This window comes from Sinocyclocheilus grahami, unplaced genomic scaffold, assembly GCF_001515645.1.
Source record: "Sinocyclocheilus grahami isolate Dianchi unplaced genomic scaffold, SAMN03320097.WGS_v1.1 scaffold224.1, whole genome shotgun sequence".
NCBI classification, from domain to species: domain Eukaryota; kingdom Metazoa; phylum Chordata; class Actinopteri; order Cypriniformes; family Cyprinidae; genus Sinocyclocheilus; species Sinocyclocheilus grahami.
The window spans coordinates 446,614-460,047 of NW_015505403.1; the positions used below are offsets into that span (position 1 = coordinate 446,614).

At 35.7% G+C, this 13,434-nt stretch overlaps 1 protein-coding gene across 1 annotated transcript in view; it reads right to left on the reverse strand.

The window, feature by feature from the left end:
- The window catches only part of LOC107596893 (galaxin-like), a 24,641-nt gene extending 19,557 nt beyond the window's left edge, over positions 1-5,084 (reverse strand). Inside the window, exons 1-7 of the mRNA XM_016287751.1 lie at positions 5,038-5,084; positions 4,890-4,934; positions 2,835-2,862; positions 2,584-2,678; positions 2,318-2,452; positions 1,993-2,166; positions 1,774-1,819 (exon numbers count right to left, since the gene is read on the reverse strand). Coding sequence (XP_016143237.1) covers positions 1,774-1,819; positions 1,993-2,166; positions 2,318-2,452; positions 2,584-2,678; positions 2,835-2,862; positions 4,890-4,934; positions 5,038-5,062 — 548 coding nt within the window. The 5' untranslated portion in view covers positions 5,063-5,084. The remainder of the gene's footprint in view (positions 1-1,773; positions 1,820-1,992; positions 2,167-2,317; positions 2,453-2,583; positions 2,679-2,834; positions 2,863-4,889; positions 4,935-5,037) is intronic.
- Positions 5,085-13,434: the final 8,350 nt, after the last annotated feature.

Consider the following 13,434-nt stretch of genomic DNA (forward strand, 5'->3'; position numbering starts at 1 on the left):
ATTTATGTGTAAAGTTTTGAAAAAAGAGGCAAAGTTTTGAAAATGCTTGTAAGCAGTTGAAAAAAACTTAAGAAAAACTGTAATAACTAGATTTAAAAGTTTGAAAGACAAATTTATGCTGGCTTGTCTTAAAGTCTTGTTTAAAAAAACGTAAATGGTTTGGTCAGTTAGATGTTCTAGATGTTTGCTAAAGTGTTGCTAGTTGGTTGCTAGGATATTCTGGGTGGTTGCTAGGCTCTTGCTATGCAGTTGCTGGGGTGTTGCTAGAGTATATGGTTGATAGAGTTTGTTCTGGGTGGTTACAAACATTCCCACCTCTGTTAATAACAGAAAATCAAACATTGTTTTCAAAACTGATCCAGTTTCAGTGCTTTGAAATTATTGTATTTTTTTCTAATGTTAGGAAATTCAAAAGTTTATGTTGCTCTTAAACTTGCACTAAACGTGATTATACCATCTAAATAGCCTATGTAATTTTAATAGAACCGCATGTCTTATTTGATACAAGCTCAGAAACATTTATAACCTGTTGAAGTTTTTTTATATTGTGTATTGACTTGGTGCCATGATGGATATTGAAATGTTGTTATATATTAAAAAATGTTAACAGTAGGCCATAGATGATTACTTAATGGTAATACAATATTTGTGAACACTGTGTATGTCAGACCATAAATCCCCCAAAACTATGCATGGGGGCTTGCTTTGGTGTTGCCACCACTCATAGACCCCATGGCACCCTAAAAAATATTTTCTAGATCCGCCCCTGCATCCCACTCAGAACTGCTGTTTCTGTCTCATTTTTGAGAAGAAATGCGTCATCGCGCACTGTAGACTGTATCATTTCATATCAAATGCCGTAGTTATGTCATCAGTTAAGTTATGAAGTTACCAAAAAGGCAATTAAAGCTGCCTTAAAACTATGCGTGTATGAATGTATTTGTTATACGAGTCACATTTAAGAACATGTCTCTGAAATGCAGTGGTTTTACAAACTGTATTGGAGCACCCCAGCACTGTCTCCCTTATCTAACACCCTCGGTTCAACTCAATTCAAGTAGTAGAGACTTTAAGACCTGAAGTGGGTCAGAATAGGTCAAGAGAGATGCGTGTCAGATTCGCAGAACATTTAGCAGTGGCAGCTCTTAAAGAAATAGCAGCCTAAAAACCTAATAACCAGCTGCTATTAATCAAAGATCAAAAGAAAAAAGAGGAAATCAATCACTTTTGTAGCTTTAAGCATTAATCTATATTTAATTTAGAATTTAGTGTTTGAAAACTTTATTCAATTTCTGTATATTTCCTACTTGCTGAAGATGCACAGGTAACTAAATATGACATTTATTATAATGGTTTATGTGAAGATTGTTTTAAGTTCACTTAAATTAGAAGTTATTTTAATAATATTCTAATAAATGTTCAAATTAACAGCTCTTGTAATGTTGAATGGCTAGTCAATGGTTAAATATTAGGGGAAAAAACAATTTCCTAGAGATATCAGTAGTATCAGTGATACTTGCCTTCAGTCATAAAAAATTATTCCATTATACAAATATGAAAAATATACTGTCTTTGTTGTTTCTACGTTAATTTGAAGATTGAATGTGAAATTATTGCAATGTAAAAGTATTTTAAAAACATTAATATTAGGTGGGATTAAAAAATGTGTGAGACCCCCGGAGGTCTGTGCTACTGCATATAATTTAAATACTGTAATACTGCCTATACTTATGTTGTCTCTAGGAAGTATTTTTGTCTGTCTTTGTGACTCACCGGGTGGGAGGAGAACCTTGCTGGCTTTCTGCTTTTTTACGAGAATCTGTGAGAATAAGATTCAGATTATGATCTACTAAAACAAATGGCAGATGTATTACTTATACTAAAAACATGAAAGATTACAGTACATTATGTCTTTGTTCCTGTTTATCACTGTTCCACCATATTTCTTTAATTATTTATCTAATAATCACTGTAAGAGCTGAATACACACACCTGTTGCTTTTGAACAGCAAGTTTCATTTTTAGGCTTTACTTCTAGTGCAGGGTTAGTACAGCAGCAGTGGGTTGTCATGTCATATGTTTCATTGCCACAACAAGAATGATTTTCCTTCCGTTGAAATATGTTGTTTTTACCACAACACAAATGAGTGGTTGTCAAGTACACGTCTGTAAATAAGTGTAAGAGAAAACTCATTATAAAACGTCAACCTTGAGCTAACTGTATGAAGATCAACCAATCTCATCAAAATTTCTTAAGCATGCAAACATGTGTCAAATCTGGACAATGCCATCAAGGTGTATAAAGTGGATCGCTTACCTCTGCTACAGCATTTCGCGTAAGTGCTGCTTCGAGTCAGAATCCTGCCATCACAGCAAATCTCATTAAGTGGATTGTAAGCTACAGAACCACAGCAGTCAGCCACCAGCTGGCTTAATCCCAGAGTTATAGTACCTGCAACATATTAATATACAATCTAAAACAGTGTTCAATGTTTGTATATGTCATAAACCCATTGTGAATCACATCCTCTACTCTCCATGACTCAGCAACCACAAACCAAAAGCTGCAGGAGTCTCTCCTACCATTACAGCAGGAACTTCCTGAGATATTGTAAGACACATTTCCACACCAGTGCAGATGATGGCTGCCTTTCATCTGTCCACTGAAACCTGCGTTGCTGCTGACATAAACAATACAGATCACTCCTACTCTTACCAACACATTCTGTTAATTTACTTTTAAGTGATCTATGATAAAACATATGTAATAATGAATGAAAAAATGCAACTGTGTTTAGAGGCTCAGAGTTAAGGCTCTGTGTAAGGTCACTCACTGGCTCCCTCTGTCATGATGGCAGATTTCTGAGGAACAAAGAGATTATGAAAAATGAGTGGTAACTAGTGGTTCTAAAAGCGATAACTACTCTCCTGTGGGTAAGACAACTCTAAATGCTATAAAGATTAAAGTCAACATGAATATGACACTGACCTAATAGAAGTTTCTGGTCTTATGTGAATGGTTAATCAGTGAAAAGTATTTGTAGTAACTTTGATCTGCCCTTGATCTGATGAAATTGCTTTCTTTTTGCTCACATCATCATAATGGCTTCGAAGAATGGGATGATAAGCGGCACATGATTTATAGATTTTAAACCCTCCACTTCCATATCTGGCTCCATTCTGGTATGTAACACCCACTTTTCACAATTTCTGACACAAAAGAACAAACCACCCCCTACATTTATAGTAAGAAAAGGGGTTGAAAAAAAGGGGTTGTTAAATACATTTGGACTTTTAAGGGTCATAATTCACTAACCCTCATGTTGTTCGACACATGCATGAAAAATGTCACAGTAAGTTTTTTATCTGTTCATAGAATGGAAGTCAGTGGGGTCCAAAATAATTTGTATAAGTTTTATTGAATGGATAAACAGTTTGAACCAACCAGAAGTACATCATGCAGTGTAATGAATTGATGATCATTAAATGATGGGAGTATTGCCAATTTTAGGTGAACTATACCTTTAACCTAAAGCCATGGTAAAGTAAATTTTTGTACAAGTTCATTCATACTCTCTTGTGCCTGCTGATACACAAATATAATGTATTTTCTTTATTTATAAATGTTTGTTACTACACAGTATGTCATTGGATGGCACTGATGCTATTACACTCCTTATGTTTCTGAAAAAAGATCTGAATTCTACTAAAAACCACTTGCTAAACTTATGCCTACCACCAACATCATCCACTAGGCCTATCACTGCAAAAATTGCCAAAGCACGAAAAAGACCTCTCCACACGTTATGAATACAATTTCCCACTCATGTTTCTCCTCTTTTGTAATTTTTATTGGGGTTAAGACAGTTGTGTTATTAAACTTTTCTGCACTGCATTTGTTAGAAATAAAAACAACATACAGTCCTCCAGTGAGCCCTATTTAACTCCGAGACTCTGCCCAGCATCACATTCAACAAAACAGAAAGTAAAACAACGGAATTCATAACACAATTGAAGCCAAAAGTCTGTAAACTACCACCGTCTCTACCCCGGACGCGACCAAACGACCATTGCAAATGCATTTGTTCTTCGTGTCAGAAGTAGCGCAGTGCTTGGAGTACATGAGAGAGAACGGGGCTTCAGTTTACTGTCGGGGATTTGTCTGTCGTTCCGCGCCGCTTCCACTGTATCAATGATTATTGTCGCGTCGCTCACGCCCGGTGTAGACACAATGTAACATACAGTAGCATACAGTTTTTTCCCCCTCGGCCCGCGACATACTGATGCGTAATAGTATTAATGCCTAGCATGTCATAGCAACCGTCTAAATCTCAAATGAAGACTAATCAATTGCTACACTACCACGGTCATCAAAATACTGTCCCTCGCCGCCCAGTCAAAGTGGTATCCAATCTGGGTGGATGTGTAAAAGTTCTGTGCTCTGTTAGTTCCTTGTTCAGTGCCTTTCTGTAATTGCTAAGTTTTCAGATAACGCAACAGTTTTTAACAGTTTGGGCTACTCTGAGCGCGCTTCATCTGCAGCTACTTCTTTCCTCTCACTAACTGCGTGCATGGCTCAAGAGCAAGCTCAGTCTCCGCCTCCGAAGAAGAAGAAGAAAAAACACTTAAAAACGCGCGCATAAACACAAGAGTTTGTTCGTCTACTCTTTTGTACCTCTACATTAATTAGTTAATAACAATTTTGGAATCATATTTAGAAAATTTGAATAACACCACTGATATTTATGAGTTATTAACTTAATTTTTTTGTTTTGTTTCAATGACCACTCTTTTAAATGACAACATTAGCTGACACTAAATAAAACTAGTAAACGAATATGTCTAGTATATAAAAGTATAATAAAAGTATACTTTTTGTGTTTCCTTACCCTTTGCAGAGGATGTGGCAAAACTGCACAAGACTGTTACTAAACCTGCAATAAAAAAATACAATATAAGTTCTAAAATATCACTTACAAAATAAATACATTATTCTCCAATAAAGTTAACCAAAACTTTACAAATGTGCTGTCATACATGCAGCTGATGTGTAGATCTCCATAGTGTATCCTTGTTCAGTAAAGCTTGAATATCCCAAGGATGAGAATTTATGCATCCCAAAATAACACTTTTGCTCCGCCCCTCAGGCTGCATCATAAGTAAGGAAGGACCACAGATTGTGATGTCCAAAAGCACATAAAGTAAGTAACAAGTACGGGCATGATAACAGCATTCATATTTTTCATTGGCTGATGTTTCGCTATACCAGCATCATTGCATGCGGGGTTGATTAGTGAACTGCACAGTCGCTGAGATCCATATCATCACACTTCGTAATGATCTCTGGAATGTTTTACTGTTATACTGTAAGTTGTTTGCTGGCATGCTTCCATTTAGCATTGTTTAATCATGTTTAATCACCATTGGTTCCCAACCAAGCACTCCCACATGCACATCAAATACAAACACATGCGCATGGCTCGTATGTTGTATCACTAATACTCATAATAAATATTAGTGATGAAATAAATATCATGGTAATGATAATCAGTGTTGGGGGTAACTCATTACAAGTAATGCAAGTTACGAAATCGGATTACTTTTTTCAAGTAACTAGTAAAATAACGCATTACTTTTTTAATTTACAAGAAAATATTGGAGTTACTTTTTCAAAAAAGTAACGCCAGTTACTTTGTTTTCCCATTTATTGACTGACAAGTCTCCTGTCCCTATACTGGGAGATATCAGAAGTGCAGAGGAGTTGTGTGCGCTGTGTGAACATGATGTTACTGTAGTTCTAGACTAAATGTGAATGTGCATTAATTCATCCCACTCACAAAAAACAGATTTAGTATTCATCAAAATGAATTAAAACAGTGAAATGCAAACTCAGAATATGACGCAAACCTGCAATAATTAAATATGTTAAATAACACAAATGTATCTAATCCCATTTTATTAAGCAATATCTTTGCTGCTGACCTTTGATGATCCATACTAATAAGCAAAAATGACTTTAGAGAAACTAACAATTGTGCTTCATTGTTTTTTTATTGCTGAAGAGTGTTTCTTCTCCTGCGTTCTACTGTACAGACGTGAATTTACTTTTGCTTCAGCCTGAGGTTTATTCATTACACTTTTTGGTGTGAAAGGGCTTTTATATTTGCTATAAATAGAACTTCTTATATTAAAAACAATCAAGCCCTGCTTATATTTAAAAAGTAATGCGAAAGTAACGCAAAAGTAATATAACGCATTACTTTCCATAAAAAGTAACTAATTAACGTAATTAGTTACTTTTTTATGGAGTAACGCAAAATTGTAATGCATTACTTTTAAAAGTAACTTTCCCCAACACTGATGATAATAATACCATGGTGTAACTGCTAAATGGCTATTTAAATATATAAATATTATTTAAAATGATATTTAAATATATCATTGTTGGTGTGTATCCCCTCGTAATTTTTTTAATGATTGTTTTTTTTATTATGATTATTTTTTAAATTGTTAAGTTCATTTGTGGTGTCAATTTTACATTATTACTTTATATACATTATTATTGCAGTCAAATCTGGACACAGACAAAAGCATTTTGTTAGCTATAGCTTGATCACAAAAGTAATATGAATATTGACTCAGTGTAACTATATTTCAGTACAACTGAGTGTTTGCATACCATGAACAGAGCTCTGGTCTGTGGTCTCTCCTCCTTTTTTGAAAAATCCTGCATCGCAAAATGATCAGCGATTTACAAATTGAGGTTTAAGTTGCTTTATTGGCAAAAAAATAATAAAAAATTACATTGCCAAATCATTGACAGGGCACTGATCCAATGGTGTTGAGCATTGTCAAATTTACCGAAAAGAACAGGCAGCGAATAAGGCAGTGAGGCAACAGTATACCGCTGATCAGGGCCGTCGCAAGGGGGGTGTGAGGCCCAGTGCAAAGTTGACGTGCGAGGCCCTCTGGGGGGGGTGCTATAGTAACGAATGCATTTTGAACACACATCTGATCGATTGTGATGCCGTGCTCACTGACATACTTGCGCACAAATCACGGTCACGCACATGCTCATAAGAACTGTAAGATCTACTGCATAATAATAATAATAAAGCAATTAAATAATTAAATGATTAAAAGGGATTTAAGGGAATAAGTTAATAAGAATGCTAAAATAAGTTCTAGGTTTGTAGTTAAATATGAAGTAGTAATCAATTTACACTATTTGAAAATAATATTTTATTTTAAAATGTGCACATTCACTCTTATTCGTATGTCTAATAGTCGAAAACGCAAATGTCTCTTGTCACGTTCATTTAGGCTATTATTTACATGAATCATGATCGCATTTTTCAATTCAAAATGGCGAAATTTCATAAAAAGTTGAGTAGTTTGCATCACTAGATAGTCTATTACTGTCGGTCGCTGAACATTTCTATCGTAAAACAGTTTTCTAATACAGTACTATTTAAATCTGTCCACAAACTCTCGTTGCATTGTGACAGTAAGACCTGCCTTCTTTGATTTGATTGGCCATCTCAATCATTTTGACATTGACGAGCGCTGTTGGATCACGAGGCAGACCAGCCTAAAAGTGTAACTTTTAAAACTTTTTGTCATCCTAACAACAAACAGCTTTACTCATTCTTATACACTGAGTCTTATACTGTCTATCAGCTATGACTATTTTAGTCTTTAGAAGGGCAAAATATGTGGAAAAACTAATAAATTTAGACATAAATGACATGAAATGCAGGCCAGGAGCATGCGGTCGCACACTTGGCAAAGCCCTTGCGACGTACTGCCGCTGATCGTGTGGCCCCTAGGCTACAGTCTATGCAACATCCGCCCTAAGCCCTGTTCCTGAGCCATGGAGATCTTTTTTCACTTAAGAAGCACTGAAATTAATCTCAGCGGGAGTGAACAGTTTCTAGATTTCTTTACTGGAAAAAGGCAGATCATGTTTTGATAAAGGACTTTGTGGTTTTACTGAAAGAAAATCTGTTTATGCAGTAGATTAACAGATATTTCTGAACTGTTCAGATAATGTAAATTAGATGATGTAATAATCAGATAGCCTAATCAAATCAGATAATGTAATTATATATACCAAGCCATTGATTGGACATCGGTCAAAGCCATCGGCTTATGCTGAGCCTAGTCAGCCTAGTTTTTCTGTTCTGCATGGTTTGCACGAGGACTGAGGGTGACAACTTGGCTGACTTACTGAGCGTGATGATTCAGCTGCGGAGCCTGTCTGTGAGAGGTTTGACTGGCTGTTCAGCTTGCCTTTTGTTATCAGTTTGGTATGTATGAGTCATTGCAAGTGGTCATCAAACTTTTGACGTCAAAAAAGATTGCAGAGTCTTGCATCAGTTGCCTTTGTAATTATTATAGGGAAGGTTTATCTGTTGTTACCAAAAAAAAATCTATCTTGACTCGCACCGTCTACACAAACTGTCTACACAATTGTTGTGTCGCAACAGCTAAAGTCTGTCCACACTGGACGCGACAAAGCGACTGTTGAAAATCATTTGAACTTTGTGTCAGCACGTCATAAATACAACAAGGCACCAGTTTACTGTCGGGGATTTGTCGTGTCGTGCCACATCAAGTGTAGACAGCATCACTGATTATAATGGGTTAAATTATATATTTAGTCGCACCGCGCCGCTCGCATCCGGTGTAGACACGGTGTCAGCCACTGCTGATCCCTGATGGTTCCAAAACACTTGGTTTCAACAAAAGAAACCACATCTGGAAACATCTGAAAATAGGCCTACTCCTTTCCATCTCCGTTATCACAAAAAACACGACTAGAACTGTAGAATATAATCTTTTTTGCAACAGCTAAAGTCTGTCCACACTGGACGCGACAAAGCGACTGTTGAAAATCATTTGAACTTTGTGTCAGCACGTCATAAATACAACAAGGCACCAGTTTACTGTCGGGGATTTGTCGTGTCGTGCCACATCAAGTGTAGACAGCATCACTGATTATAATGGGTTAAATTATATATTTAGTCGCACCGCGCCGCTCGCATCCGGTGTAGACACGGTGTCAGCCACTGCTGATCCCTGATGGTTCCAAAACACTTGGTTTCAACAAAAGAAACCACATCTGGAAACATCTGAAAATAGGCCTACTCCTTTCCATCTCCGTTATCACAAAAAACACGACTAGAACTGTAGAATATAATCTTTTTTACAATGTGATGCTGATGTGAACGATTCTGCATCGATGCATGAAAACAAAATCATAAATTTTTAAAAAAGTATTAAAGGCCTATCATGCATATAAATGCATTGTTTTACTGTAAATATTGTACTTTTATAGTTGCACATGTCCTTTGGAAGGAAAACAATTTTGTCAGATGTTTCGGTTTTTCTGGATTTTTTTCTTTCTTTTCTTTCTTGCTTTCTTTAAAATAAAATAAAAAGTTATCAAGCACAATATGCTATGAGAAAGATCTTGTTGCATTACTCGTGCATTGTGATGCATTGAAAATGATTTTATAATCTAACCAAATAAATAGTGATACAAGATTCACACCTCTCTAACCACGCCACTACAAAAAACACAGCTCTGATCACGCCATTCCTCATTCTCCAGCAGTTGACTTTGTTGAAACATGATGTCACTGTTGGCTGGCTTATGCCACTTCAGAGTTTCTACTGGTGGTGCCAGTGCTAAATCCCCTAGGAGGAAACCCCACCCCCGGGTAAAACCCATGTCAACACTACATTATGCAACATGCAAACTCCACCAAGTCCTGCAAGCTCAGCTGGGACTTGATCCAGGGGGAATTCCCGTGCTGTGAGGCAATAATCTACCAATAGTCAGTTCTAAACAGACTGGCTGATTTCTACAGGTTTTCCTGGAGCCTAGTGTTTGCCAGTCTTTGACATCCACCAGGAGACAAACAGTGCATATTCCAAGACTGTTAATAGTAACCAACAATGGGATATGGAAAAAGTATAATTGATAAAGATTGGCCTAGTCATTAAAGGATTTTGTGAGAGGTCCAGTTTTGTTAGACTATGGTAGCACTCGCTAACTTGCTCAAGGACTCCTCTCTGTGCCAATCACAACAGGCTTGACCAGCTGACCAATAAGAGCAGAGTAGGCTTATGGAAGGGAGGGGTTTTCTCTGAACTTGCTTGGAGCGAATCGTTTCGAAATCATTGGCAAATGACTCTAATATTAAATGTATATTCTGAGAAAATTACAGTTTTTTTCTGACCTTAGATGCATTTAAACCTGTTGTAGGCTACTCCAACAGAATATTAGGTCACTTTAAAATACCATATGACCTGCTCTTTAAAAAACACTAAAGGACAAAACACTGTGTTGAATGGTGATGCAAGTCTTCTGCTGTGACTCTGTTTGGAACTATTTTGATGATATTAGCCCCTTTCACACATACTGTCTTTACTGGTAAATTACCATTAAGAAATAATGTGTGAACAGGACCTTTTCAAAAATGGAAAATAAATTCGCAATTTTGGAGATGCTCTGACTCAGTTGTCTAGCCCATTGGTTCCCAACCACATTCCTGTTACAAACAATGTAGTATTCTATCAAAACGGAAATTCACTTTTCTTTTTTTAATACTACAGTTTTCTCTTGTGATCAGATCCTTTAGCTGAGGCTATGGATTACAGGGAATAATGTTGTAAATAATGTTCAGTTTCTTGCACAGACCAATCGTTTCACTCCCTAAGACCTCAATATATTATCAGGAGCCATGGGCATTAATTGTGTTGCCTGTATGTGCTTTTTTTGAATTTCAAAGTGATGGTAGCCGTATATTTACATGTTATGAATCACCAAGAACCATGGTTTGAGCTAAATCTGCTTCTGTTCTATTGAAGATAAGTATTCACCTACATCTGGGATGACCTGAGGGGGAGAAAATGAACAGCATATTTTCATTTTTGGGTGAATTATCACTTCAATCTCACTCTTGAGCATACTGTGAGCATACTTGAGCATATGCCAAAGTTTTGCAAGCTAAAATGAAATCTGATATGATTTAAACTGATCTGATCTATAACCTAGTGATTTCATAGTGTATTTACTTTTATGTTTACACCTTTCTCTAAGAAACAATGTATGCTTCTGTTTTAAAATGTGTGGGAAATTCAAAAAAACCCCCACTGAAATTAAACACAGTGCATGACCTCATGCTAGGAATGCGATTGCCCATGCTACGTGCAATACAAAATTCCCAGTGAGATCAGTAATGATGATCTGAACAATAATAGAGTGTTGTGAAAGACGAGAAAAAATACCTTTTCACTTCAGCCCTTTCTTTTGATATTTAATATTACAGAATCGAATTACAGTGATCAACAGCGAAGGTCTGTTTAATGTAAAAAAAAAAGTAAAACATAGCTGAATGAAAAACACTTGTGTGCAGTTCACACTTTGCTTGCTTGGGACTGACAATCGCATTTACTTACAGGTGTGAGTCTCGAAATGTTCAGTTCACAGCTTACAATAGTGGCTGTCTGAACGAGCAACCAAAGTCAAGTCTTATTCTAGTTATGAATATCCCTTGTAACTGTATAACAGTGACTAAATATGAAATATGGCAACATCCATAAAACTGGAAATACCTATTGTTATGTATGTTTCCTTATGTGATCAGATATTTTTTATTATATTTTGAGCAGTAGATTATTTCATATATTTATATTTTAAGCATTTTGAACAAAATCTGAGATTACCTGGAATCTGAATTGTGTAATCAGATTAAATCAACTAAGTACTTGTTATTAGATTATATTACATTTTAAAGTGGTCATATCAGATTACAGTTACTTTTTATTGATTACATGATTACATATTATTCACATAATGGCATTAAACCGTTCATAATTCAGCCACTGGATTTACAGAAATAATTTCTCTTTTAACCCTAGAAGGTATAATGGGGTCATATTGACTCTGCAAGCTGTGATTTTTTGAAATATTTTATCAATAAAAACATTTACTTATTTGATATTCCAAGAATTCGGATATTAAAACATTTGTGTATCTACACTTTTTTTTATATTTCATATTTCAGTATAAGGGTTATGTATATGTTTTATGTATTGTTTGGTTTGTGTGTTCAGTGCCTTATTTGATCTATTTTTCCACTGTCTGTCTTAGTTCACCCGTTTTTCTAATTAGCCCATTACTCCTCATTTGGTTTAGTATTTATAGTCCCATGTTTCCTGTGGTAAGTTGTCCTGTCTCCGTTTATGCTAAGTGTGTTGTCTAAATTGTTTCCCTAAGTTTGGATTAAAGACCCTTTTTGCCTGATCATTCGTCTCTGTGAGCTTTTGATACAATGTACCGTTACAATAGGACACCTATAAAAACCATAAATTTCAATTTTGAGTAAGCATTTGTATTCATGTTTTTAGTTCATGCATTCTAGGAATAAGGAAACTTTTATGTACTGCTCATATGCTCGGAATTTTCTATCGACTGCAGAAGATTAAAATTTAGGATTACATTTATCAAAAGTAATCTAGCAAATGGATTACATTTAAAAAAAGCCTTTGGATGCTTTTCTCAACATTACATATTTAATCAATAGTTTATTTATTTGAATTATCACCCACTGAATTATTTAACGATGTATTACTTACTTCAGTATGTATTTGAAAGTCTTTCTGTCTATCAAACACATTGAATTGCACAAATTCAACATGGCAGGGAGCATCAGACTAACTTAAAAATTAGTAATTAGTTATTTTTTGATGATTTTAAGCAAAATACAATACAACACATAGGTCATGCTGCTCCCAAAATGTGATGTGTGGTGTGGTCAGTGTGGGGTGACAAACACAAAGTTTGACATCAAGCATGGCAGAAATTCACAAAAGCTGTAAGCTTATTTATACATTTTGTTATATATTTTTATCACTAGGTGGTGCCAGTTTCTGGGACTGGTGAAAAAAAAAACTATCAGGTTTCGTAACAATACGCCAATTTATTCATAAAATACAGCTTTTTATAGCAAAATTCAAAATGGCTAATGCCCAAAATGGCTGACATGGAAACATTGGATACCGTTCGTCTCAGTATGACAGTTTTGTGATTTTTGGTGAACTGTTATAAGCAGCAAAACAATTCAATGTTTGTTAACACACCCTCAGGTAATACTTTTTTTACAAGTTTGCTCTAAATACACTAAAGCAGTGGTCACCAACCTTTTTAGGCCCAAGATCCCTGACCTCTGCCTTTATAAAAGACAAGGTCTACCTATTGAAGAATTGATAGAAAAAGACATTCCAGATTGTACTTCAAATTTGAGACCTTTTACTTTGTATTTTAATTAGTGATGCGCCGATCATTGCTGATTCAGAGTTCAGATTTTATTTTCTTTCTTTCTTTTTTTTTTAACTAGCAAATTGGATTCTGATACTGATATT